Raw genomic sequence first — 26,259 nt, forward strand, 5'->3', positions numbered from 1 at the left:
TCACAGAGCAATGGTTTTAATCGAAAAGCAAAATACTACATTGCAGTAAAGTTGTGAACTGGTTATAAATAAAAATCTCTATGATTACTTCCTCTGTTTCAGCTGCTGTTAATTTCCTCGTGCCTCTTTAGCTCTCTGAAAGTTTTGTTAATAAATAAGATGAGAAAGCATAATTATAATTCAGTTACACTAAATATTTGTTTTGAAGCTTGACCACTGGAATGCAAAACTGTATGTTTTCACCTCCATCCAAAAATATTTCTGAAATAAAATAGTAGTTTCTGTCTCAGTGAAGCCAGAAACTGAAACTGGAAACTGAAGAGTAAATGACAGAAATAAATGATGCCTTGTCAAGTCCCAAAAAAGGCTAATGAAACCTTGCAGCTGCCAAATCTGACTGAAACCAGTGGCCTGTGAATTGCAGTGTTCAAGGGAAAAAGTCAAAGATAATCCGGACGTTCCCAAGCAGAACACTTTGAGATACTTTTCATCCATTTTCTTTCTGTCTGTATGAACTAAAAAATTATATAATTGAGATTTGGTTTAATACACTTTCTGAAGGTTGTTATTTGACCTTCAAAATAATGTTATTATTCAAAATAATGTTATTTCTGCCCCTACTCGTTAGTTTAAAGGTGACTTTTAATTTATCAGACATATACTGTTTTAAAATACAGGATTGTTCATGTGAAGGAGGCTTCTCAGAAGGTTTCTTTTGACAGCTTCTTTATATTCTTCCTGAAGCGCTTTTCTTCTGGCAATGCATAAAGTGAATCTTGAAAATCAAAAGGAGATTTGTGCATAATTCTGGAACTGACTACCTTTTACCATTTATTTTTGCTCATTATTATGCTGGCTGACGAAATATTCTAAACTGGAGACTTGTGAATAAATCTTGAAGTGTGCTTTAAAGAGGTAGTTGATACTTTGTTCATTTATAAATTTGTATTTGTTTTGCAGCTGAGCTGCACCTACTTAATGTAGCAAAATAAAGTCATATAAAATCACAAGCAAAAGGGGCCAAATGTGTATTTATATTTTAAGGATATATAGGCATCATTGTCTTCTGAGAAACAGTGAAAATAGATACCATATTTGTATTTTACTAGATTAAGACCTTGTATCACCTTTCAAGTAATTAGGATCCTACAATCTCCTGGTTATATTTGTCTCAACTCAATATAAATTTATCATATGCTGTTGGATTCAGTGCAGACTTCTGTAACTGTGCATCCTATGGAAAATAAAAAGCATGCATTCCAGTAAAGAGGGAAGTATCAGAAACTGCCTCTTTAATTAAAAGAGAATGAAATACTTAAGCAAGAAGAGTATTTTTGTTTCAGCAGTGAGGCAGTAATGTCTTATGTTCTGCTTCCTCTTAACTGATTCTTTTCCCTTAGTAGGTTTTGATCTTGGTTTAAAGCAGCATATCCTTGTTCGAATTAAGGCAGTTACACATTATTTGAATAGATACTTTTCTTTTGGTATTCTAGAAGATAAGAAATCTAAGTTGTATGTTAACAATTTTGAACTAGGTATTTACCGAAGGAAAACAGTCCTTTCAGAGAAAGGGGAGAGGGAAAGGACAAACTATTTAGAAGTGAATCCGTCGCTAGTGAGAAGGTGTCTGGAACGTGAATTTGACAGCATACCCCTCCTTCCCCTTGAATCTTGTCTTAGGATGTTCCTTACTTCTTACAGAATAGGGGTAATTTTATTGGTTCCCCCTAATTGAACAGCTAGAGTACTGTGATCTAGTGTTAGTCTGTTCCCCTGCCTGAGAAAGGTTTATGTGATTGTGCTGAGCCATAAGAAGCTAAGGATGATCTGAGGAGCTACTGCCTTTTCCAGCTGTCTCATATGCTGTGATTTGGTATGTGTGGTCTCAACATACAGTACATGCCTTGTGGGCTGGATAGGTATGGAAATGCCTTGCTTATAACTCGGGTGTAAGAAGACTTAAGGGAGATTGATACCTGGTGTGGTCGAGACTTGCACAATTGTAGGTATTTGGAGGAAAAGGTGTTCAGTCACCTTTGAAGCCCCCTAGATCAACTCTGTGGTCAGACAATTGCTTTAGATCTGGAGCTGGTTTTCCCAGATCCCATGCTTCTGACCAGCACACACTTCCAGATGTTTTGTAGGTCATGTATTCTTTCTGATCTTCTGGTCATTGAGGCAGTGTACTGCTGTGGTCCCCAACCATGGAAGCTTCATGCAGCAGCATACAGGTTGTCAACAGCTTTCCACTGACCTAAAAAAAACTTCAAAGGCCTGCCTCCATACAGACACAGTGCTGATTCTCCACTCCTGCAGACACCTAAACCCTTAACCTTACAGACCTGAGTACAGCAACCTGCTTCCTGCTAGGTGGACTTTGGTGAAACGTATTACTGGAAGTCAGTCAAATTTAAGTAGCCTTTAGTAGCAGGAGACAGATGAATGGGTGAGCGTTTGGGATCTGAGTTTTTCTCACAGACCAGTGGAAACCTGGTACTGCTCTGAATGGGCTACAGACTGAGTGCATTATGAAATACCCAAAGCCCTGTCAAGAATTGCTTGTTGTTTTTGGAGGATTACCCAAGGTGAAGACGCTGTGGAATAGCAGGACTTTAAACAGGTGTAAGAATTTATCAGAAGCCATTTGCTTTATTTAACCTTTTCTAGGGAAATCTCATTATTATGCACAGTTGACTTTGTGTATTTTCTGTGTCTGTTTCACATAGGTTTTTGAAATATGCATGAAGGCTTTAATTTAATAAAAAAAATCTATGTATAAACCTAGGCAGCTGAAAACAGAACTACTGTCTCTTCAGTCTGCTAGAACAATAATTCATAGCATGCATGTATCAGGCTATGATTGCCAGACTCTGTACGTGGTGACAGGTGTTGGATCTTCATCTGCTAATTTCTCATTAGAAACAATGTGGTAGGCTGATGATGTAGTTTGGTCATTGGAGGCCCTGTCTTGATTTCTGTTTATAAAATGTATGGCTGTGTTTACTGAAAGAGGTTTTTTAAAAGTAGATGCACTTTCATTTTTTTAAACTTGCACAAGTATTTTAAGATTAAAATATATTTTTCTCAAATATATTAAAATATATTTTGCCAAAGTCTATTGTCTGTGATCTGTAATTAGGGTCACAGCTTAATGTAAAGGATGAGTGGTGCTTGATGAGCTGCATCATTGGCCTTATTGTGGTAAAATGACCGATTTTGTTTTACCAGCTGTGACTTTGGAGGCAGGCTGAATGACAGGGAACACATAAAGCTCGGCAGATTAAAATATTTACAGGACATAACTGTGTGTGTGTCATTCAGAATTCAGCAGCAGTTCTTGCTTGATAAGCTTGCTAATGTCTTCATGTTCTAAGGAACACTGTGTATGGGGTGTCTTGCGCTGGCTTAATCCTGCAGGCCTTACTGAAGCAAAACTCACGGTGAAAAAAAAGCATCAGTATGACCATAGAAAGCACTGAATACAAGGGCAGAAGAACTCCTCACACGAGCAATGCATCTGCCTAAGGAAATAGAGCATGTAGTTCTGTGACTAATTATGAATTATAGAAAGAACTAAAGGAAAAAAGACACAAAGTTGGGACATAAATGGTTGATTACTCATCTTGCATCAAAAAAGGACATTTTCAAAAGACAAGCCTGATTATACCCACTTTTTTCAATAATATTCATATCTGCTTCTCACAATTTCCATCACTTACAGTAGAAAATAGGACTATATTGTCCTTCAGCTTCTTATATATGTGGCAAGAATGATTGAGAGGGTGCATGCAGAGCATTTTAATTTTATGTGAAAAGAGTAGAATAAGTTATATCAGCAAGTTAACAAGAGGTAGCCTTTTACTTCGTCTATGAATGTGTTCCGAGTACCGCAGAAACAGCCAGATGTTGGTGAAATGCAGTGATGTTGGCTGATATAGGTATGCAAAAGTCAAATAACTCCATGTGTTGGATTCAGTGTAGTCTGGAACCACACATTATCTTAGTTTGATCTTTGAACTGAAGGGATGAAGCAAGCATTACTTCTTTGTAGTTTAGCATCTGATAATGTATGTGAGTTGGTTTACCTTTTCTCTTTGATGTGACATGAATTGCAGATCTGTTAATTGATTATTAATTTCAAACTGCAAAGGATTTAGTGTGCTCACAAAAAAGCTTCAAGTGAGTTATCCTTGTGTATTTCACTTTTTGCATTAGCCTAGAATTTGAACTAAAGTCCTTGCTGCAAAAATTCACCTCTGGAGGTGTCATGGAAGCAATGTTTTTTTCTGCTGTCGCCATGAAGCAGTTTGTGGTGTCTTAGGTAAAGTGAAGGTACAAAGCTCACGCTTTTGTGCCCCTTTCTGGAAATCCTTTATGGACATGATACCAGAAAAGCGTGGGCCAATTTTGTACCTTGTAGTTAAGAAGCATCTTTCATAAAGGGGATCCAATGTGCTTTACCTAATGAATTAAGATTCTGGTCATGCCTATCAGCTCAATTTTATAGATGGGGTGTCTGAAGCAGCAATTTAGTGACTTAAGTACAGAGGACCACTACTTACATACACTACTATGTATTTACTACAAAGGTACCAATAACAACTTAGTATCTTCTGTCAGCAATACAAAACGATCAAGCTCAAGAAAACATCTGCAGAGGTCTGGATTCCTTGGTTGTGTTGATTTGGTACACAGCATACTCAGCCACCTCTAAGAGAGTAGCTGTCAGTGAAAGCTTAGCTTAGTATTTTGTTGGACAAAACATGTTATGTGGGGTTGAAACATGACTTTCTCCTTTAATGTTTAACCCACAAATTACTAAATGTATCTCCTAAATGACTTCTGCTCTGCTGATCTGTTCTTCCATGATAAAATCCCACCTGTTTCCATTGTAAGGTCTGCAACTAATGTTAAGTACTTCCATGTCTTTTTGAAAAAAGTTCCTTGTGAGATTATTTAGAGCCTCCAAACTATATGCTTTTTCTAATCTCCATTGTTACCACCATGGAAAGACTTTAAGAGCAGTGCAAACAGAGAAGACAAAACTACATTGTTTCATGAATAGTGACTGAGCTTTTGAAAAGGAGAATTACTTTGCAGTGAAATTCAAAATTCCACAGCAAATATTCAGTAGGCAGTGCTGGTATCATTCGTAAAAGAAATACACTGTACTTCACAGTGCAGTAAGTCAGTCTTACCAGAATCTGAATTGTCAGGTAGAGTGCCATTCCTGCAAAATAAAGACTAAAACCATACAGTAACCCCACCTGGCTGTGCCTTAAAGGTGTTTGCAGAGTTCCTGCATGTGAGATGTGTGGACTGATAACCATTATCATTACAGAGAAAGAGGGGTTTAAGTTTACCTTTCTTTTAGACAGTTTTTTCCCAGGAGTATCTCTAGAAGTAATTTTCTGTGGGGTTTTTTTATGCTTGTAAAAAATCAGATTCTGCAACGTGCATGAACGTATAAGCTTGGTAAGTGGAAAACAACCTTGAAACGTTATTGTCATTGAAAATGGAAGAGCTTTTTTTTTTTTTTCCTAATGATAAATTTGCTAACTGATGCACATCTCAAGCATTCTGGATTTCTTTACTTCATGAAGAAAATTGTGTTTCCTGAGTTTTCTGTAATAAAAAAGTAATAACGTACTCAACTCAGAAAACATGTCAGCCTGCAGAGAAATTACATGACTGCGTTTGTTTTGAATAGACACAGATGAACAAAAATGGTCCATCTACTACATTGTAATTTTTTTAAAAACTATTTTGTTTGGATTTTTTTAAGTTAATTGTTAAAGGGAACTACTCTTTGAATCCATGTGCAGGAAAAATTCAAGACTGCTAAGCAGATCAGCACTTATTTACATTATTTATGCTGTTTGCCTCTTTTGTTTTGTGAGATGTTTCCAAGCAGTGTTGTGCTGTGGAATGTGGCCCCGGTATAAACGAGGTGATTCATGATAAAATATAGAATATTAGTGAGTGTTTCTATGGTAGAGTAAGTATTGTGATTTTTTTCTTTCTGCCAGTTCAGTTCAATGTGACCCTTTGCATTGAGCTCTCAATTCAACAAAAGACAAATCATTAAGGTTCCATAAAACACAAGTTTAACCTTAAAATGTAAATAGAATTCAGTACTTGTCAAATCTCCAGTTGCAGAAGAAACCTCTTGGAGATTAATATAATATAATACAAATGATTCATGAACACTTCCTGCTATAGGTTGGTCCACTGAAATTTGAGCCAATAAAAATTTGGTCTACTTAATATGACCTATAGGCCTTGCTCTGTGTGTTTATCTAATTTAACTGTAACAGTAACTAACAGAAAGTAGTTACATACCAACTAATGTGGAAGCTATCAGAGTTAATAAGATTATTCTTACAGAGGCCATCTTACTATGTAACATAAAAGAACTGTCACTAAAAAAATAAATACCTATTTTTAATAGTTTTAGTGTCATCTGAACTGAATACAGAGTGAAATTCAGACCCAAAATCCTACAGATTGTTGTCAGTTTGGTAGTTCTTACAATGAAGATATCCATACTCAAAGCTTTGGTCAGACTCGGTCTGGGCTAAAGGGCTAAAATGGTGCGATGGCTAGGTTAATATTCCAGTTTCAGCTGATCCTTCCTGAGTCAGGCTGAATTGAAAGGGAAGTGTTGGAAAGTGTACTCTGAGCTATACTGACTGTCAACTTCAAAGGTATTGACATAAAAGGAGAAGGACATGAAAAGAGGAGAACTGTCAGTGAATAAGCAGCAGCAAGAAAAACCCAGCAGGCATCTGAAGGGACACATAGACGATTTGAGCGTTACTTTCTCAAGAATAATTTTCTTCCTAGAGGAACCAGTATCATGTTTGTTAACTGTCTGTGAGATGATTCCAGTAAACATTAACATTTGAAACCCCAAAACTTTTTATTTTTTTTCAGAAATCCTCCTCCTACTTTGCTACATCCTGAAAAATGGTGCAGAGGATTCAACCATTTCATTTCACAGTGAGTTTTATTTTCTTTTTAAAACAGCTTCTTCAGCAATGCCTGCATGTGTCAGTCTGAAAACAGAAGTTGTTTTATTGAATTGTTGCTTTTCCAGGTTTTTAACTTCAGTTTTCTTTTTGTAGACTCTAGACCATGCTTCACTTTTTAAAAGTTAAACAGCACAATATGATCTTCAGATGCAATTTACTTCACAACTTCTTTGAACTCCTTAGTTCAGTTGCCTTGACCTGGGATGGGTTTATAAACATACCTGATTTCCTTGATGATTTTGCAGAGAAATTTTGTGTCAAGGAAAAATAAGAGCTAGTGAAAATGACTGCTGGTGAATTTAAAGTAAGAATTTCAAAGACAAGAAAGAAAATAGTTGCCTTTTTTACTTTACTGATATTCAATAGGTGAGATTTTATACCCCATAATTGAGGACAGTTATGCTGAAAGTTTAATATGTTAGCTAGATGGTACTAATTTTCTGGATGTGGTTGTCACTGAACTAAAATATGCTTTTGCTTTACTTTTTTTCTTTTTACAGTGAAACTTCATAATTGCTAGCACTGTATTTTAAAAAAATCTTACAGCGACTTTTATAAGTGATTTTTAGGGTTCTTCAGGTTTTCATCATGACCTATTAACATCTAAACTATGTAACACAGGGAGGAATGTTATCAAACCCTTGGGAATTTTACACTGATCATCTAACCAAGTATTTTGAACACTACTCATCAGCATTGTTTTTTCAAATAGATTTGAAACTGTGCGCATCTGCATTTTGAATCGCTTCAGTTCCTTAGTAGTGGAGGAGCACAATATCCCTACATGATACCTTTTTTAGTTGTGTAGTAGCATCTTTCTGGTTTAGGAAAAGTTAAAAATAGAAAGACTAGTGCAAAGTCTGTTAATAAAGCATGAAAAGATATTCTTTTTTTACTATGCTGATCTTTAATTAGGCAGGAAGGTGAGGTACAGCGTAATGGTTGGCCTACAAAGGAATGCCATTAGTGTCGTTACTGCAGTGTAACTCAGAATGGTGTAAATCAGTGTAGGTAGTAGAAGTACATTCCTCTAGAGCAGATTGACCCAAGTTCTGTTGCTCTGTAGTGCACATCCTTGTTTACATATCAGTGTACATTGAGATCTATGGTGAAATCAGTGTTTAATTGCGAAAGTCACTGGTGGTAGGTGAATTCCATTCTGTTGTAGAGAAACATTGTTTTTAGAGTATTTGTGGACTGTACCCTGTATTCTGGGGGACTCTAGCACTAGTGGGTTATGTTCCACTCGTGCTTTAGAGAGTCAGTAAACCTGGGAAATAAGATCACATTCCTTTCTCAAAAACATGGTGCATTAACCTTCAGCGTTGTCATACAGTTTTGTCTTTCGTGGTATCTTCCTTTTTAGAAGTTCCTGCTGAGCTTGAGAACAGTACACCAAACTGAATTTAACATTTCTTAATGTTTGTTCAGTCCTTTAGTTCAGCATGCATAAAAGAAGTCAGATGTTAGCACTTTATAGCTAAACTTGTTTTTAATCTTGTCCTTTGGGTTTTTGATATCTTCAGATTGTATATTTTTAATCACATTGATTTTTAATTACTTTTGCTTAATTACTTCCTCTCACCAGCAACATCTGCAGGTTCTCAAATCTTGCTTTTCCTTTTTACAGTAATATGCACAACAAATTAAGGAAGTAAGTGCTCATATGCACTCTCTTAACATGGAGAAATGCAACGTTTGTAATAAATATGCTGAGTATATAACTGCCTTTAAGAGAACACTGAAATGGGATTCTCTGTGACATTGCTTCATTCTTGGGCATCTGTCAGTGAAGTTGTGATGCAGAGGTCGCAAGATATTTTTTGGAGACTTGAATTTACATTAGTGGATTTTCTAGAAAAAAATAAATAATGAAAGGTTGAATAATAGAAATGCAAACCTTTTAGCCATTACTGATAATTGGCTCATTTATATGCGTTAGTTATGCATTTCTTGATGCCTACCTTGGACAGCTTAGCTATGATAAATTAAAAGCAGTGATTGTATAAATTCCATACTGCCTTTTATCCATATGTTAGGACCTTGGCTGATTTTCCTGTCACCCTTGTGATGAGTGGTTAGCTTTTGAATAATTTCATTATCTACCTCCTTCCTGATGGCTAACATCATTTGCATAACAAGCTTATCTGGTTCAAATTGTGGGCCAGACCTGTGTATGGGCAAGAACTGAGCTTGCAGCTTTCACTAAGCATACAGCTTTCACTAAGCATACTTTCAACTTTCGTTCCGTTTACATAATATTTTTATTTATGCCAAGATTGCCAAACCTTGTCATTGTAGCTTTTTTTTGTTTCCTATTCTCATCCCTTGAAATGCCATGCTCATGAAGCATTTTTGTCTTAAGTCTTCTCTCACATATTATAGGGATTTACAACATGCCAAAGCTGGAAGTTTCAGTGTGTTTTTGTATCTGATTCTTTAAACTGTTTAAAGAGTAATCATGTTTTTCAGACACCAAGTCTATTTTTAACTGCAGCTCAACTGCCCCGAGAGATATGATTTTGCAGCAGCAGTTTAACATCAGTTGCTACTTGTCTGTACTAATGTGATTGTCCATGAAGAACATGGGTGCTCCAGTCATAATGTGAGAGAGAATTAATTTGGGGGGGCGGGGGGGTTATCTGCATATTGCTAGGGCTTACCACTTCTGTAAGGCCATGTAAGCAACCACATCAGTCGTTGGAGGATTAGCTTCTAAAGCAATCTACTTCTACCTATGTTTATTTCTATTTTTAAATGAAGTACCAATTTTGAAAAGTTCACCCTATTTATTGCCCATGAATTGTTATGAAGCTTTTTCCTCTTTTGGTAGGTACAGCACAGATGACATTGTTTTCCTGAGAGCGCACTTGGTATCCACCGTCATTTTAGACATACAGAGCTTCAGAATTTTTTCATAAAATAATGCAGGCTATATGTTAACATTAATTAAAAAACCCCATTCACTACAATTATCTAACATGCTGCAAATAATTTTCTTGGCAGTTTAAGCCTTGACTGATCACTAAGGGTAGATAGAAGAGTTAATATGTTCTTGAAGCAGAAGGATACAATAACCTTTATTTACATTACATCACAAAATGGTAATTTTAATTAAAATGAGCAGTGGTATCTCCAGAGACAGACATTCTCCTTTTAAATTTATTTAACCAATGATTAGCTATTATGGTTCTTTGAATTAATTAGTTGTTCTTGAGCTGGAGGGAATTAAAGAATTAAGAAATTCAGGAAGTACTAAAGTCAAAATGTGAAGTTACAGGATTTATGGTCACATAATCAGAATCTAACTTTTACTTTAGCAGTGACATTGCAGATACAATAGAAATAGAATTTCTAGTCTTAATAAACTTATTTTTTTGTAGTCAATTTAAACACAGCCTCACAAGCTGAATTTCTTATTGATGAGTCTACATTCAGAGTTATTCAATTAATAGATCATCTAGATTATATAGATTTTGAATGCTTCATTTACATTTAACTTCTCTGAATGCAGATCATATTTTTTCACAATCTAAGCAATTGTTTAGTGACATTCTGTTCATATTACATAAAGAACATTTTACTGTTTCTATCACTGGGAACATGATACGCATTTGACATAACTCATTAATTTCACAGTGTCTAAGAAGACACAAAGAGGTTTGCAAATGTCAGAAAGATACAAATTGTGATGTGTAAGGTTACCACCAAACCTGTAACTTTTCACATTTTATTCATTGATGTAGACTCTGAGAATCTGTCTCAGATGAACTCGAAATACTAAATTGTAGTACCTGACAAAAGATCTCCACCACTTTTGAGTATTGCATGAGACATTTTTACACAGACAAATGGGTGTATATATAATGGATACATTTATTGTCAGCTTTCTAATGAGTAGTTGTAGTAAAACCTGGAAATTTTAAGTATAGGTGAGAATTTCCCATGCAGGATGAAGTCCTGACCCTGGAAAGAATCATGCTAAATTTTACAAATGCCATGGTATCAAGATCTTTCATGCAATATACTATTGAATTCCTTACTATTAGTGACAAGTTCTTCCCTTGATTCCAATGGTTTTGGGGAGGGGGCAGTTGGCTTGCTATTCACAATTGTAAGCACTAACAGTAGTAATTATAGTGTAGAGAGAAAGATAAGCATCCATGGCAGAGTGACATGTCTATTTCAGAAGCACTGGCGATTCTAGAAACACTGTGTTACATAGATTGTATCAGGAGGAGCATTGGAATAAATTGTCTGATGACACCAAGTTCTTCAAGCTCCTGTTGTCGTTAAGTGCCAGAACTTCAGTTTCCCAAGTGTCCTGGCTTCATCTAGGATAGAATTAATCTCTGATTATTGAATGCTCTTTCTCTTGGATGCTTTTTAAACTTAATTCAAAGTTTAGATGCTTCTGGTGCTCTAACAATTACCATTTATTGGAAGGACAAGCCTTTTGTAATAGCTAATGTTTGCCATCTCTCTGCTTTACTGCAAAGGCAGAATGTTACCACCTGTTACTACATTGTTTTCACTTCTGTAATATTTGGTAACAGTAAGGACTGAGCATGGCAGAAGACTGAGGACAGTAAGACAGAGTAGTAAACAGAAACACTAACATGAAGGGGAGGGAGGGAGGAAGTGAAATACTTCTGCACTGATCTTGTTGTAGTTTGTTTTTAGAGGTGGACTTATTCCTTCTAGGTAAATCAGATCTCAGAGAAAGGATGTGTTCTAGATGATCAAGGTTTGTTTGGAATGCATTTTTGATTATATGAAAGGCAGGAGTGTAGAAATAGGAAAGCAGTAAAAATTGGAGCTGCAAAAAGTATAAACCAAATAACAATCTACTGTTTACTCATGGTACCTGGTACCCTTGCATTGAAGTGATGAAAGCAGCAGAACAGCAATGCCTTATTTCTGTCAGTGGGTTTTCAAGTCATCTGTACTTACAGAGTAGAGACAAGACTTCAGTTCCTTCTTTTACAACTGAAAATACTGAGGTGAAGGGCATCTTGCTCAAAGTCACTCATCAGTCAACAGCAGAGCTGGCAATGAAGCAGTCCAGAATACTTTTAGAGTAAAGGAAGCTCCAGGAAGCACAGCTGTGCCTGCTGTCCTTGTGTGGGCCATGGCACACAGTGATGGGAAGAATGTTGTTAGAGCCTGTGGACTCCCAACTAGTAGGACTAACCTGATCTCATCTGCCCAGATGTTTGTGAATTAGATCAAATGAAGCCATCATAGCATGTCTGGGTTTGTGGTTTCACAACAAAGGGCATCAGGCATTCAGGTTAAGAGTGTGTAAATGAGAGACTTCTCCCAGCTGCTCTGTGATTACAGCATATACTGGATTTATACTCTTTTAGTGGCTGTCCTTATTTACTGGAGGAAATATACACCAGAGAAGAGAAAAATATCTCTGTCCTTAGCTGCCTTTCCACCTTTAGGGCAACAAAACTGATATAAATGTATTCTGACTATCAGAACTTATATTATGCACATGATAATTGAGTACTTTGTCATAAATTCTGTCTTTCATCCTAATATCTGATTGTAGCAGAAGAAATGCTAAAATTCTTGTTTATCCTGGGATGCTGGTTTTAGACAGGAGACCTATTTAACCTGCATACATACTCTTAGTGCTCAGCATTTGCTTTTTCCATAGGGGCAACTATATATAGGTCTGGTGATAAGGTTATTTGTATCCTGTATGTCCTGTTGAATTAGGACTGAAAAGAGAAATGCTGTTGGCAAAGCTGTCACAGCTTTTTAGTTCATTTTTGCAAACAAGTGACCTGCAGCAGTGGAGGATGGGCAGGCCTGGGAACAGGAAGCAGGCGCATCCCTGCATTATTAACACAAATGTAGTCCATGGAATGTCTTTTCTTCTCCCCCTCTGTGCTGCATGTGACTGAACAGTGTCTGACACAGCTACATGTGGTACAGAAGTAGGAGGAACAGTTAGAGTGATGATAGAGCATTTCAACCAGTTAAAACCAATCTCAGACATGGTTATAAATCCTTCCTTGACTTGGAAAGCTTCTGACCTAATGTACCTGGCCTAGATGATCTTGCTTGTCAATCTCTGTTCTTCCATTTCTCTAAGCAGGGGTTTCAACCCAATTTGGGTCATGCTCTTAATTTCATTAATCTTCCACGATGAAACAGCCTTCTGATCAAAATAGCCAGTAAAAAAGCAAAAGTCTAGGAACTGAGAGACTTCCTTCTCCCTGTTTAGGAAGAGGATCAAGAGAATATGATCTTACTCTTTCTTCTCTCTCTCTGGGAAATCTCCATTCAAGATCCCCAGCTGAGCCATCTTTGGGGGCAATGTGGTAGATGTTTTTTTCTGGGATTGGGAGGAGAGGATCTCAGCATCTCAGGATGACCTGAAATATTGTGCAAGACCCTGAAAAGTTCTCCTATCCCAATAGGAGAGTCCTGGAAAGATTCCTCACTGCTAAGCAGCAGGTACCTGTGCAAACAATGGAGTATTTAGAGGGCAGGGGAGAATGGTGTGGAGCTGTGCAAGGAACAGATGATTTGGAGAGGACCTTGATGCGCCAGGGAGTGGCAGAGATAGGGACCAGAGGAGTGACAATGAGGATTGTATCTAGCCATTTATTGAACAGATTGGGGACTTTGTATCTCTCTCACCCAGAGGCTGCAGTGTGGATTCCCCATCTCTAATAGGCTGATACGCAGTCACTGTTTCTTTAAATAATAACCTATGCATCTTCTGTGCATGTAGATGATAAACAGTGACTAGATGTCTGTTTGGATATTTGATTTATGAGACAAAATAACTTCCAGCAATTCACCACCAGCGGATGAGAAATCAACAGGAAATGTAGCATTCACAGAATATAATAATTGAAGAAAACAAAATACTAGAGATAAATCATAATGTAACTAAGCTTTGAGGGTTGGAGCTGCTTGGTTTCTTTATTTTTAAAGAAAGTACTTGTGGCCAAACAGATCATAATAGATCTGATGAAAGAGAATTCTGAAAGAATGACTGCTGCTGCTCTACTTAGGTTTGGCTGCGATAGTGAATGACGTTCGTAATTGTTTTCTATTTCTGAACACACGGGAGACTTAGAGCACCATTGCAGTTCTTATGAAATCTATTTCTTTCCATTTATTCATTAGTAAATATTAGCTCATAAGTACTGATAAATATCTCTCCTATTCAGTCATCTGATTCGCCACTTGCGAAATGGCAGTTTACAATGCTGAGATGTAGCAGTTCCAACAATGTTATCATCTGAGAGCAAGCAGCCAGTGAATTTTTAGAGGCTGCCTCAGATGGGCCTGTGTGTATGGGAGTCTGCTCTTATCCCTGCTAATAAATGCTTCCTCTTTGCCTGTAATTGTGGCAGAATGGAAATGGTGCTTAGGAGCCTGGCTGTGAGATTGCAGCAAATGGCTGCAACCTATGTTTAATGTAGTGACACTAATGAATTCTGAGAATTAATTTTCGGATAAGAAAGCATGATAGAATGTACTAGAATTTCCATCTAGGTAATGGATTGACTTTCATCAAGGCAAACACATATCATGTTTGTTTCTTATTCAGTCTCTACTTAGTCTTCCTACTATTTTAGATCCAAACACTAGGAGACCAAATATGATCGTATTTTCATCATGCCTTATATGAAACCCACCCTGTAGAAGATTTGCTAGTCAATTTCCCAGTGCAGGGTTGTCTCACAATTTTTATTTTTTTAAAATAATTTCCACAGGCCAAACAAATTGGCTTAATTTGCAAGTGTGTTGGGGTTATATATAATTGCAGCACGGATGATGTTTGATAGCACCTAAGCTAAACTGTCCCAGTTGCACTTCAACGCGCACTCAGATAAGCACCTGAAGATATTTTGTTGCTGGATTTTGTATATTACTTCCCGATTTCTTTTTTTCCCATGGTTTACATGGAACACGTCTGCCTGAATGTACTGGCAACTTTGGCCTCAGCAACAAATATGATTAATTTTTCACACATAGTTCTATTGCAGGGTCCAGGTCAGTAGAAAACACTGTGTTAATGTGCACCTTTGTGTAGGCTTTAGCATCATAGAAGCTGATACGCTGTGGGAAATTTTTTTTTTGCAGTTTAGTGTCAATACTGCTTCTGGTGAAGGAAATTATACCTTACTGAATGTATGCTGTGACACTTGCAGTCTGATGCATCATTTTTCACTAGCACATAGGTGGTGGCCCAAGATATGTTATATTTCAAGGTAACATTGGCTAAGGACAGCAGAAGAATGCATTCAGTGTGGCACTAAAAGCAACACAGTTGAAATGACAGCGTGTAGAAGCAGAGCATGCAAGTATACCTCACAATATTAATAGGTCTTGTCTAAATAAAGAGTAATTAAGACAAAGGAGTATACACCAAGAGGAGAAATGTATCTTCTTGGTGTCACATCACAGCTCTCCATGCTGCTCTCCATGTCAGCAGGCCCCGTGATATACCAGAATGGCACTGAATACCTGAGCATGCACTGAGCCCACAGTACCTACTCTAAGCTGCAAGCTGGTTACTGGCACTTGAAACGTAATAGCAAGTAATTTCTAGAAGTGACTGTCAACAATTCTGCTATTTCACACCAGAAGGAGAATGTGTGTGCCATACACACTTCCCTGTGGCGTGTCTGGTCTTTCTGCTGCTGTGTTTCTAATGTGCTAGGAACCTCCCATTTAACTTGGTGGATTAAACCAACTTAAGTGGAGACGCACATTCTCCTGTCAGTCTTTTCCCTGAACTGTGGCAAAAGTACTCACACAAGCAGTTACAGAAATGAATTGAAGCAGTTGTCCTTCAACCTTGCATGACTGTTACTTACTAGTTTTCTACTTTGTTGTGGCATCTCACTGATCATCTGAATAGGCTGTGTTCTTCTGATACAGGTACAAACCTGGCACAATAGTATGTGTGCACTGTCTGAGCTAGGAACAGAGATTTTGATCATCCCATGATCCACATCACGTGGATGTGTCTTGTGTCATTAGCTTGGTCCTCTTCTGAAGTCATGAAATTTTACTTGTGTTTCAAGGGAAATCCAAAATGACCACAAATTGCAAGAATATCCTGCTACTACAGAATGAAGGCTGCATATAGATGAAACAACACACAAACTTTGATAGTTGCAAAGCAGGAGAGTAGCATGAATTGGCAGGAGTATGCAAGAGAAGCAAGGGTAATTTAAAAGTGGTCTTCAAGACTGCCTCCCTGACAGAAGCTACCTGTGCTCGTTAAAGCACTTGTCAGTCCTACAGGGTTAGCATTTCAGGCACGTGCTAGAGAAATGAAGAACTTTTTTTCCCTAACTTTTTTTTTTCCTTCCATCTCTTCTTGTTGGTATTCCTTTAATGAATGCAGTATCCTGGACATTTGTATGTGTCACCTGGGTGCCATATTTATGGAAAAAATTCTCTTGCAACTTCTGGATCTTGTCCATAGACTGTCTTTGGAAGTGTATTGTTCCAGACCTAGAATTCATACTAATACCTACATACCACTAGGTAAAAGAATTGTATGTTCTTTGCAGTGTTGGCAAATACAAGATATTCTCTCTGGAACTATGTAATTTCTTGAAAAGAATCCATTTGACTTCTGATGTTGTTATTTGAAAAGCAACAAGGCCTGTTGTGATAGGACAAGGGGTAATGGTTTTAAACTAAAAGATAGTAGATTCAGACTACATAAAATGAAGGTTTTTTTTTACAAAGAGGGTGGTGAAACATTAAAACAGGTTGCCCAGACGAGTTGTAGATGCCCTATCTCTGAAAACATTCATGGGCAGGTTGCACTGGGCTCTGAGCAACCTGATGTACTTGTAAATGTCCCTGCCCATGGCAGAGGGTTTGGACTAGATCACCTGTAGATGTCTCTTCCAATCCAAACTGTAGATGTCCCTTCCAATCCAAACTGTTCTATTATTCTATGACACACCTTCACTTAGAATCAGTTATGTTACTGAAAAATTCCTGATGTCATCAAATTAAAAAAGAAAATTTATATATAAACAATGTAGCAGAAATATTATACACTTGTAATTGTTGTTAGAATGGTAAAAATCTCAAGTTTAGTTGTGGGTTTTTTTTTTTAAAAAAAAGTTTCAGACTGAAATCTCCACTTCAGATACTTGGCATCAAGCTGGGATTTTGTAAGCGCCATAGGTTTTTTTTCTAGTTTTGGGTGTTTCTTCACTGTCTTCCTGATTAATGTTATCTTTGTTTTCAAATGCTTTTTTCATTTTTGTCAGGAGACATAAATTTAACCAAGATTGGCATAGATCGTGTTGTCTGTGTGGGTGTATTGACTTGTAAAAACCATGGACCACAAAAGGAAAATGTGTGTGTGTGTGTGCAGGGGGGGGGTGTCAGGACACTTTGAAGGCTAATGATGGATCTCTCCAAGGGGGGACGGACTGGTATTTATAGCCCTACACTCAAAGGGATGGAGATAAAGCAGGTTCTGTTCCTTAGGCTTTCTATCAGGTGGCTACAATTCTAGCCTATAGCAAAATTCAACAAAATAGTTATAAAACTGGTAGCATGTTTTGCAGTCTGTATTTTCTGGACTTGATGTATCAAGAATAGATTGGGAAAATGTTTTCAGGAACCTAGAATATGAAAGTTATGTTCAAAGATATTTCAGGATCATTTTAAGACACGATTTTAGGCTTCAGTGAAGTATTTGAGGTGAGGCTAAACTTTAATCATTTGATAATGTGTTTGCTGTTATTTGAAGTCCGTTAATGTGTGTGATTTTTTTATTTAGATTTTGCTTATTGTTACTGAAACAGCTAGATTATAAATTATTCTAAAAGTTATTAAAGTTTCATTGAACTTTGGGGTAAAAAAAGATTTATTTGTGATATTTGGTCCTGCTAAGGAAGTACTTCGGGTGTGTCACTTATTATCAGCAAATTGAGATGAAATTTTGAAGGATGCAGTACAAATGCATCTAATCAAATTAACTAATCTCAAGCTGTATTTGTTGAAATAAGTGCTAGAGGAGAGATACATACTGAATTACAGCACTTCTTTTTCACATTCTCAAGTAATGCCAAAGTTATTATTTGAGCAAGATAAACAGAATATTTTAATATAAAGAATTAGAGGTTATTTTAAAGCAGTCTAATATTGTCAGATCAGTCTTCTGTTTGGACTGTATTATTTCAACTTTAAAAAGAATGCAACTTTAATGATGGCTTCCTCAATTTTAAATCTCCATTATCTAAATTAGCTTTATTTTATTGAAATTTAATAGGATGTATCTCTGCTCATTGCTATATCATCTGTTCCTATCATAGACCTATCCTTTGGTACCCTGCATAGCATTTAATTCTAACTCATTTATTTCTCTTCCAATTTGAATTATGAAGGTTTTGAGAATTGTCTGTGATTCTTATGCTAACACTTACCATTGCAATGTAGGAAATCTACCTTAAATATTCATTCTAAAAACAAAAGGAAACTCTGTATCACATTGTTCTGACTAGTGTTGTGTCGCAGGTTTCACTTGTGGTTTTCACCAGGCTATATCCTGCAGTTCTTAGTCAAAGTCTCATGAGAAAACAGGTAAAAAATTGAAGTGAATGAATGTATATTGACTGTTCATCTTAGGTTATGTTTAACATATAATTAACTGTTCAGTACATAGAAGATACAATGTCATTTTTTCATAGTAAGCTAGTTACAGTTAAAAAGAGCTCCAATTCATAGCCTTTATTCTAGTGTACTTGGAGTCTCGGTGAATTCAGTTTTGCCAGATGTATTCCAGCATAGAGGAAGTGTTTGTTGCATACTGAGGAACTCAAAATTTGTGGAAAAAGAAACTACTGTACAATAACAGCCACACAGTAAGCTGAGTGAAATCATGCTGTAATGTGATAACATCATTGCCTGAGACGACTATTTCTCTGTCATAGGTGCCTTATCAAGGATTTTGAAAAGCGTCCTTCGGTCACCCATCTTTTGGAGCATCCGTTTATTAAACAAGTACATGGTAAAGATATGTCTCTGCAAAAACAGCTGGCTGAGCTCATCCAAGAACAGCAGCAGCTAGGCTCCATAGCCAAAACAAGGTACTGTACAACTGCAGCTTTCCTTCCCCACGCTAATCCTGAAAGCACAAGTTGAACCTTCAAATGCACAGACATTTACTGTTTCAAATGATCATATTAATTTTCTGGCTAGCAGTAGTGTTAGCAGTAAGCACTGTGTGCCATGTGAATGCGAAAGCCATGTATTCCCCTTGATAGTTTTTAAAGCTAATTTGATCAGCCATAATGCACCTTCTCCCACTGAACTCTGTTCTATATGTATCCCCTTTTGGCTTAGTCACAGGGATGCTGGTAATTCCAGAATTTTTGGTTTGTGGTACATGTTGGCATGGTGAAAAAAAATCTATCATAATTTGGTAGCAGATCTTTAAAAATACATCTGTGAACAATGATGTGACTACTAGAAAAGGTTAAGAACAGAACAGTGTTTGCCCTTTGATTAGATACTATTAGTAAGAAGGTTATTCAGTACTTTAAGTAATTGTTGTGTCTGTAGCTTAATAACAACTGCTATTTTTTCATTCAGCCTAGTACTTAATTTTAAAATGTACTTAAAAAGCAATATTTATCAGCAGCAGTGGGATTTTTTTTTTTGAGGCTGATTGTAAATATGTCTTAGTTTAGTTGTTGTCCAGAGGGTGGCAGAATTTCGCTGTTTCGAGAGAGAATTAAATGCATATGAACACACCTTCCCAAGCTCAGCAATCATTCTGTAATATGAAAATTGTCTACAGTGAGATAAGCTCTGGCCTGTTATTATAAACAAACACCTACTGATGTTGATGAAGAAAACTAAATGTCATGATTCAGAAGTCATAAAAATGTATATATTTACATGGCGTAAGACTGTAGCTTAAATACTAAAAGCCCAAGGAGAAATGTAAAAATTAAAATAAAGGAAGAGCTGTTAAAGTGAATTTGACTTCTGTAGGTGTGGATGGGTGGGGGTTTTAATTTTTTTTTTCTGGAAAAATATACCATGAATTGCTGTGGGTAGGGGAGCAATGTCAGTGTTACAGTTGAAGTTTCTGCTTTAGCCTCCTAAGCAGACCTCCCTGATGCAACACTTCACAGATCAAATTGCCTACAGCTGTAGTTGGCCAGTCCAAAAGTTATCCGAGTTTTCCCAACTGCCAGCCAAGTAGCAGATACAGACAGAGTGGAGTGATTCTTGTGCTAAGAGGGGCTCTACAATAGATTCCTCAGGGTATTCCAACACATTCTTCTGGGATCTAGCTCCTGTAGAATGAAAAGAAATCAAGACCAAGACATCATTTGTTTCCTTAAGCCTTTCCTTAGGTTAAATGGCAGTGCTGTGGCAGACTATGTTCTGCACCTTATGCTTATGCATGACTGGAATGTAGGAAATATTTTTCTTCACAGCACCCCCAGTATGAAGCAGTGCTCATCTGAGGGAGTTTAACTGCATGTGCATCCTGTTACTACCTAACCTTAAATATTTTGGTTGCCAAGGGTGATCATTTACAGCTTGTGTGCAGCAGCACCTGCAGATTGTAGTAGTGAATAGGGACTCTGTTGCAATGGGCCTAGTCCTAATCTTATTGTCCCTACCAGTCTAAATTCTATTTTTGTCCCTAATGCCCACAAATGTACTTGGCCAACTAGTCCCAGATTCCTTGTCCCAGGTCCTTATCTGACCCATCATTCCCATCAGTCTCCATTCACTGTTAAAATCAGTTTCTTGTGTCGTCTTCTTCTGCTACCACTCCAGTAGCTTCTGTTTCTAATCTCCAGCTTCTTCAGCAAATTCTAGTCCAGGTTCTTGATGTTCCTCATCACTGAATTTACCTTTCTCAGCCCTGTTATAGATTCTTTTCTACCTCTTAAGCTCTACTCTCAGCCAACTTTTTGTACTCATCTCGTTCATCCCTGTGCTCTTGGTTTGCTTTTAGCAATGCCTCTGAATTAGGTGGCTTCTTCCTCTGCCAGTGAATTACCAGTAAGAGGGGACACATGATTAGGCTGCTGGAGAAATCATCATCTTTACCTTCACTTTGAAGCTAATGGGCTGAATTCCTGTTGAAGAATGTCTTTCTGATTGTTGTAACATTATACTATAGTATTGCTACTTGTTCTTTGAAGCACCCGCCCACTTTGATCCAGACTAAGAGCATGCTCAGGACAAAAATTTCGCAATCATTTACCTTGAAATCTACAACATATTGTTCAGAAGAATGGATTTTCCAAATATTTGAAACTGGATCAAATTGGTACAAACTTTAATGAGATGGCAAAAGCATATCCCTGCAAAATATCAAGTCTGTGGACCATATTGTTAATAGTGGACTACAAACATAAGATTATTACAAGAAAACCAACCACCAGGAGCATCTAATTATAATTTTCTCCAGAGGACAGACATAGTCTTGTAATAGTAAAGAATTTGGTTCTGTAATAGGGAGTTAGGCCTCCCAGGAAAATTGGTACCAATTAAAAGCCTTTAAAAATTCAGTAATAACTTTATAAAATAATTTTCAATACAGAATCTGACATGCAGAAAAACACATGACCAGATGGTACTGTAAAAAACTGTGCTAGCATTAATTTGTTGTGATCTGTAGAAGTCATCTGAATGTACAGTCACCACTTCAAAGTAAATTAAATTTAAACCCATGTTCCATAAATCCTTTCTGTTTTACCATTGGATATATGTGCATGCTTTTTCTGTTCATTGATGTGCTCATGACAGGTACAGTGAAATGTGCATTAGTTCACTGGTGCTCACAGATAAAGAAAAGTAGGTGCCCTTTTTTTAGAAGTACAGCAACACAACAGATCAATCATTTAAAAGATAAGTAAAATAAAATGTTCTTGGAGCATGAGCTGAAAATTTCCAAAAAATGGGAATTAATCAGGATGCTGGTGTTAACAGCAGTTCTACTGTGAGGGATCCCAGAGAATCACTGGTGATGACAACTGATCAGGAAGTACCTGGGGTTTGTTTCATTTGAAAGTCAATGTTTTGCATTTGCATCTTTTGAGTCTTTACTGACTCAGCCCCTATGTTGTTTGGTTTTTTTAAATAGGATGCCCTTTCCAGTTGAGTCATGCCAGTTCTGCCTATTCTGGGACATGGCTTAAGGTCATTGTGCCTGAAAGCAAAGCTGCAGACTAGAATGTCAGTGCTAATAATATAGGGGGTATATAATATGGAGAGCTGATCTAGCAGTTCCCTGCTACTGAAAAGGAGAGAACTGGTTTCTTTCTCTCGTTTTTCCACAGGTCCCAGGAACAAGCTCATGATGATATTTTTTATTGGAGCTCCAGTGATTGTCAAAACCTCTTGAGCTAAAACTTCTAAAGTGAGAGAAAAAAACTAAGCCATCAGAAATACACAGATAATTTCCTACTCTGTTAGTGATTGCAGGATCATCTGGAGCAACAAACATCTCTGATTAAGTTTCTTTCATTCTTCACTTATAAACTTTGTTGTGTGCAGTCTAGCTAGGCTGATCTTCAGCACAGTTCTTACTTCTGAACTGAAGGGATACTTCATTACATTGTCCTTGTTGAGCTCAAGGGAGCCTACTAACACATTTTTGGTATTATCAGGTCGTTGCTGACAATCATATTGTCAATTTGCTATAAGATAACTTACTAGAGAGCTTTATACTGTATTTTTTCCTCTGGGTTAGAAATTAATAATAAAAAGAAAAGGGGTTTGCTAGTAAAAGATTACTTTTAAAATAAAAAATTATCTTAACAGTTGTTCATACTTTTTTTTTTTTTACTGAAAAAGATGCTCTTTGAAACTTTTCCACCAGCTTTATTTTTCCCTAAATTATTTTGGTCAGTGAGATGCAAGTATCTCCTATCCTTACACAAATAAGCATTTTCAGTTTCAGAAAACACTTCCAGCATACCTCTCTCCACACTTATTATGAGGAGGAAGATTCTTTTTTAAATCCACTGGCATCTTTCAGATTTAAATCCTTCAGTTCTTCCATGGTCTTGAGTGAAGCTGACATTTCAGCATCAGCACTCCTCTCCTGTGTTGCCTCTTAGGCTCTCATGCATAAGGATGTGCTCTGGGTATTTTCTTTATCTCTTCTCCATATCCCTTTTGTTAAGCTATCAGTTAACTATGCATAAGTTCCAATTAACAACAATATACTTTTCATTAACAGCTTTGCCACAGAAGCAGTCATATGAAACTCAATTTTAAGAAATTTATTTGATGCTAAATAGTCCACTAGTTCTATGTTTATAAAAGTTATTTAATCCTTAAAAAATAGAGGTTATTATCTCAGAGTGTTCTTTCATATGTATTTGTTTCAGCAATGCTGAATTTTTCTTTCCCTTCTGAAGTACATTACTACATTTAACACATAGATGCTGACTTGCAGTTCATCTTGAGAGTCAGAACACTCTTACTCCCATCAATATATAGCTGCCTTTAGACAGGAAACATTTCTTAAAAGAAGAGAGGATGCTGTCCCAGGTTCTCACTCAGCTTTTTTTTTTTACCTTTTGGGGTTTTTTTTAAATTTACCAAACCTGTAATCACACAAGGACTGTGAAATGCTTTCAGGTTATTTCAGGTTATTCAAATAGTGTCCTCATGCATAACAACATTGTGAATACAAGAAAAATAATTAACTCCTAAAGATTTTTATTTCATGTATCATTAAATTGAAGAACTGGAAAAAAGTAGGAATCTGAGTTCCAGTAAGGTGTGGGCAACAGAATGTCAGATATTGGTTGGGAATGCTAAGCGGAATTACAAAACATGGTTTTGGTACAGTAATAATAACTGAGGGTTGATAAAGACTTTGGGGCTAACTCTGTGTTAAGTAAATAAGGGTACACAAGTTGATAGTAATCTTGCAGTATTTCAGGGATACGGTCCTCAAGACAGAGATTCATTTAATCACATGCCAGTAAAATGCCAAGACTGTTTAGACATGTTCTGAATTACAATACAAAAACTTACTAGAGGTTTCTGTTTTGATCCACATTCTCTCTCTGAATTTCTGTGTAACATCTGTTATAGCACTTACCTTCAGTAGTTCTCTGTTCCTCCAGTTACGAAATGGCTAGTAATAAATTTACTTAATACATTATACCTACAAAAAAAACCCCACAATACCAGTTTGTCTGAGACAAGAACTTTGTCTTTTACTTGGTGTATAAAGCCAAACTGTACCTTTGGTCACTATAAACCTGTTAATGAAGAGGAACATGCATAATGCCTGAAGCCTTAGCCATTTTTTCTTTCATTCCTCTTGCCCTAGAGTCAGGGAAGACTCTAGGCAAAGATATTTTATAGATAATGGATATTGTTAATTCTCAATTAACAGTAAACATTTGCTCTGTGTAGATTATATTTTTGTTAAACAGCGTTTAATAATCCAGTAAGGAAGATTCCGAGGCAGAGCCGCTCACTTTCCAAGTTGCCTTTTGATCTCTTGAACTTATTCGTGTGGTCGGTTGCTTTTTTGATTCATAGTAGAAGAGAGTCCAACATCCAGGCTGATTGCCAGTCTGCTGCAGGAAGAAGGTGGAAAGGATTTAGTCTGTTTCCTAATATTCCTAAATGTTAAATGACTTGTGCTGTCTACATTGGCAAAATGTACTGCAAAAAGTGGGCATGTTCTCTGGAGTTTATTTATAAACATCAAATGTTACCATTGTTTTTTTGTCCTTGTCAGAACTTAATGTAAACCCAGCAAAGTTGGCAGCTGGTTCAGTGTTGAAAAAGTTGAAAAATCTATGCCAGAACTTCCAAAGTCTTTTAAGTTGGTGTCCTTTAAGACCTTTAAGTTCTACAAAACATGCTTAAAAGTACCATGGAGCTTGTCACAGAGACATTTAAAATGGAAACTCAAATTTGGATCCCCAGCATTCCATGTCTTGTCTTGCATTAGTTTTGATGATTAAATCTTACATCCTTTAAGAAGACTTTCTCAAAAAAGTACATTTTCCATTTTATTCTATAAAACCCATAAAATGTTTTAGTGGCTTGTGAGTAGAGTTAATGGAAAATTGGAGGATTTTTTAATGCTTAATTGAAGATTTGAAAAGCACTGACTGACAGCAAAAGTAAATGGAATCAAATTGTTTTGGGTAAAAAAAAGCTTTGAATGAACAACAATTAAGAAATTATCTTATTTCTGACAAATTTTAAAATAACAGGTTGATTTATCCAGTATAGCATGCAGGAGGAAATTCAAATGTAGTAGCAGATCTGATTGCTTTTTGACTGTAGTGGAGGAGCAGAACATCAAGTAAGAAAATCCATGGCTAAAAGCTTAGAATTTGAAATGGAAGAGTCTTCACAGGATGGATTCTAAAAATTTTGCCCTTGATAATATTCTTATAAGCTGTCTTTCAAAATTTTAGATACTTTTGGTCCCTAGGTGGCATTTGGCAGTTCTTTAGAGGGACTTAATGTGGGACAGCTGTATGATATGCAGTAGAAAAGTATATAAATTTTAAGGTAACAAAAAACATTTAATAATCACCATTTATTTTGTTAGCCTTGTCATTCAAATGTCACAGTAGCTGAAGTTGAGCCAAGCCATGGTTCTCCATATTTCCTCAAGCATTTAATAATTCCTGACCTGAAAATTCTATAATAGATTTGACATGTGAGACTTAATATTGAGTATCAAATGGTTTGGGTTATATGGCTCAAAGTGGCAGTTTCTCAGCGGCTTTGAAGGTGCCAACTCCACATGTGGCTGCTGTTTCTCTTGGATGTTTTCCTGTAGACTAGGAAGCTTATTTTCCTGTCTGTAAGTAGGCTTCTTCATATGAATGGACCAGAAAAGGTCTTCTACGAACCTACAGTTTCAGTTTTTAAAAGAAAACCTTGAGCATTTTCATGGATAAGGCTTTAAACAAGTTTACTGTAGACAGTAAAGGATTCAGAGGTCACTGTTATGGATCATGCTGTGACAGTGTGCTCCTCCTGGTCCCCATTTAGAAGTTTGTTTCTGTAATGGGGAACAGTTATGAAACCTTGCATTTTGAAAGATAAATTCCAAATCTGTACATCAGGAAGAATCAAACTTGAAGAAGTTGGGAGTGGTGTGGGGAGGGGCTGGTGTTTAAAATAATGAAGAAAAAAAAAAAAGCAAAAAGCAATCTAAGCATCTCATAGCTTGAGAAGGGCAGGT

At 36.8% G+C, this 26,259-nt stretch overlaps 1 protein-coding gene across 1 annotated transcript in view; it reads left to right on the forward strand.

The window, feature by feature from the left end:
• The window catches only part of MYO3B (myosin IIIB), a 193,728-nt gene that overhangs the window by 61,313 nt on the left and 106,156 nt on the right, over positions 1–26,259 (forward strand). Inside the window, exons 10-11 of the mRNA XM_084265139.1 lie at positions 6,937–7,002; positions 18,983–19,138. Coding sequence (XP_084121265.1) covers positions 6,937–7,002; positions 18,983–19,138 — 222 coding nt within the window. The remainder of the gene's footprint in view (positions 1–6,936; positions 7,003–18,982; positions 19,139–26,259) is intronic.

This window comes from Gallinula chloropus, assembly GCF_964237585.1.
Source record: "Gallinula chloropus genome assembly, chromosome: 5".
NCBI classification, from domain to species: Eukaryota; Metazoa; Chordata; class Aves; order Gruiformes; family Rallidae; genus Gallinula; species Gallinula chloropus.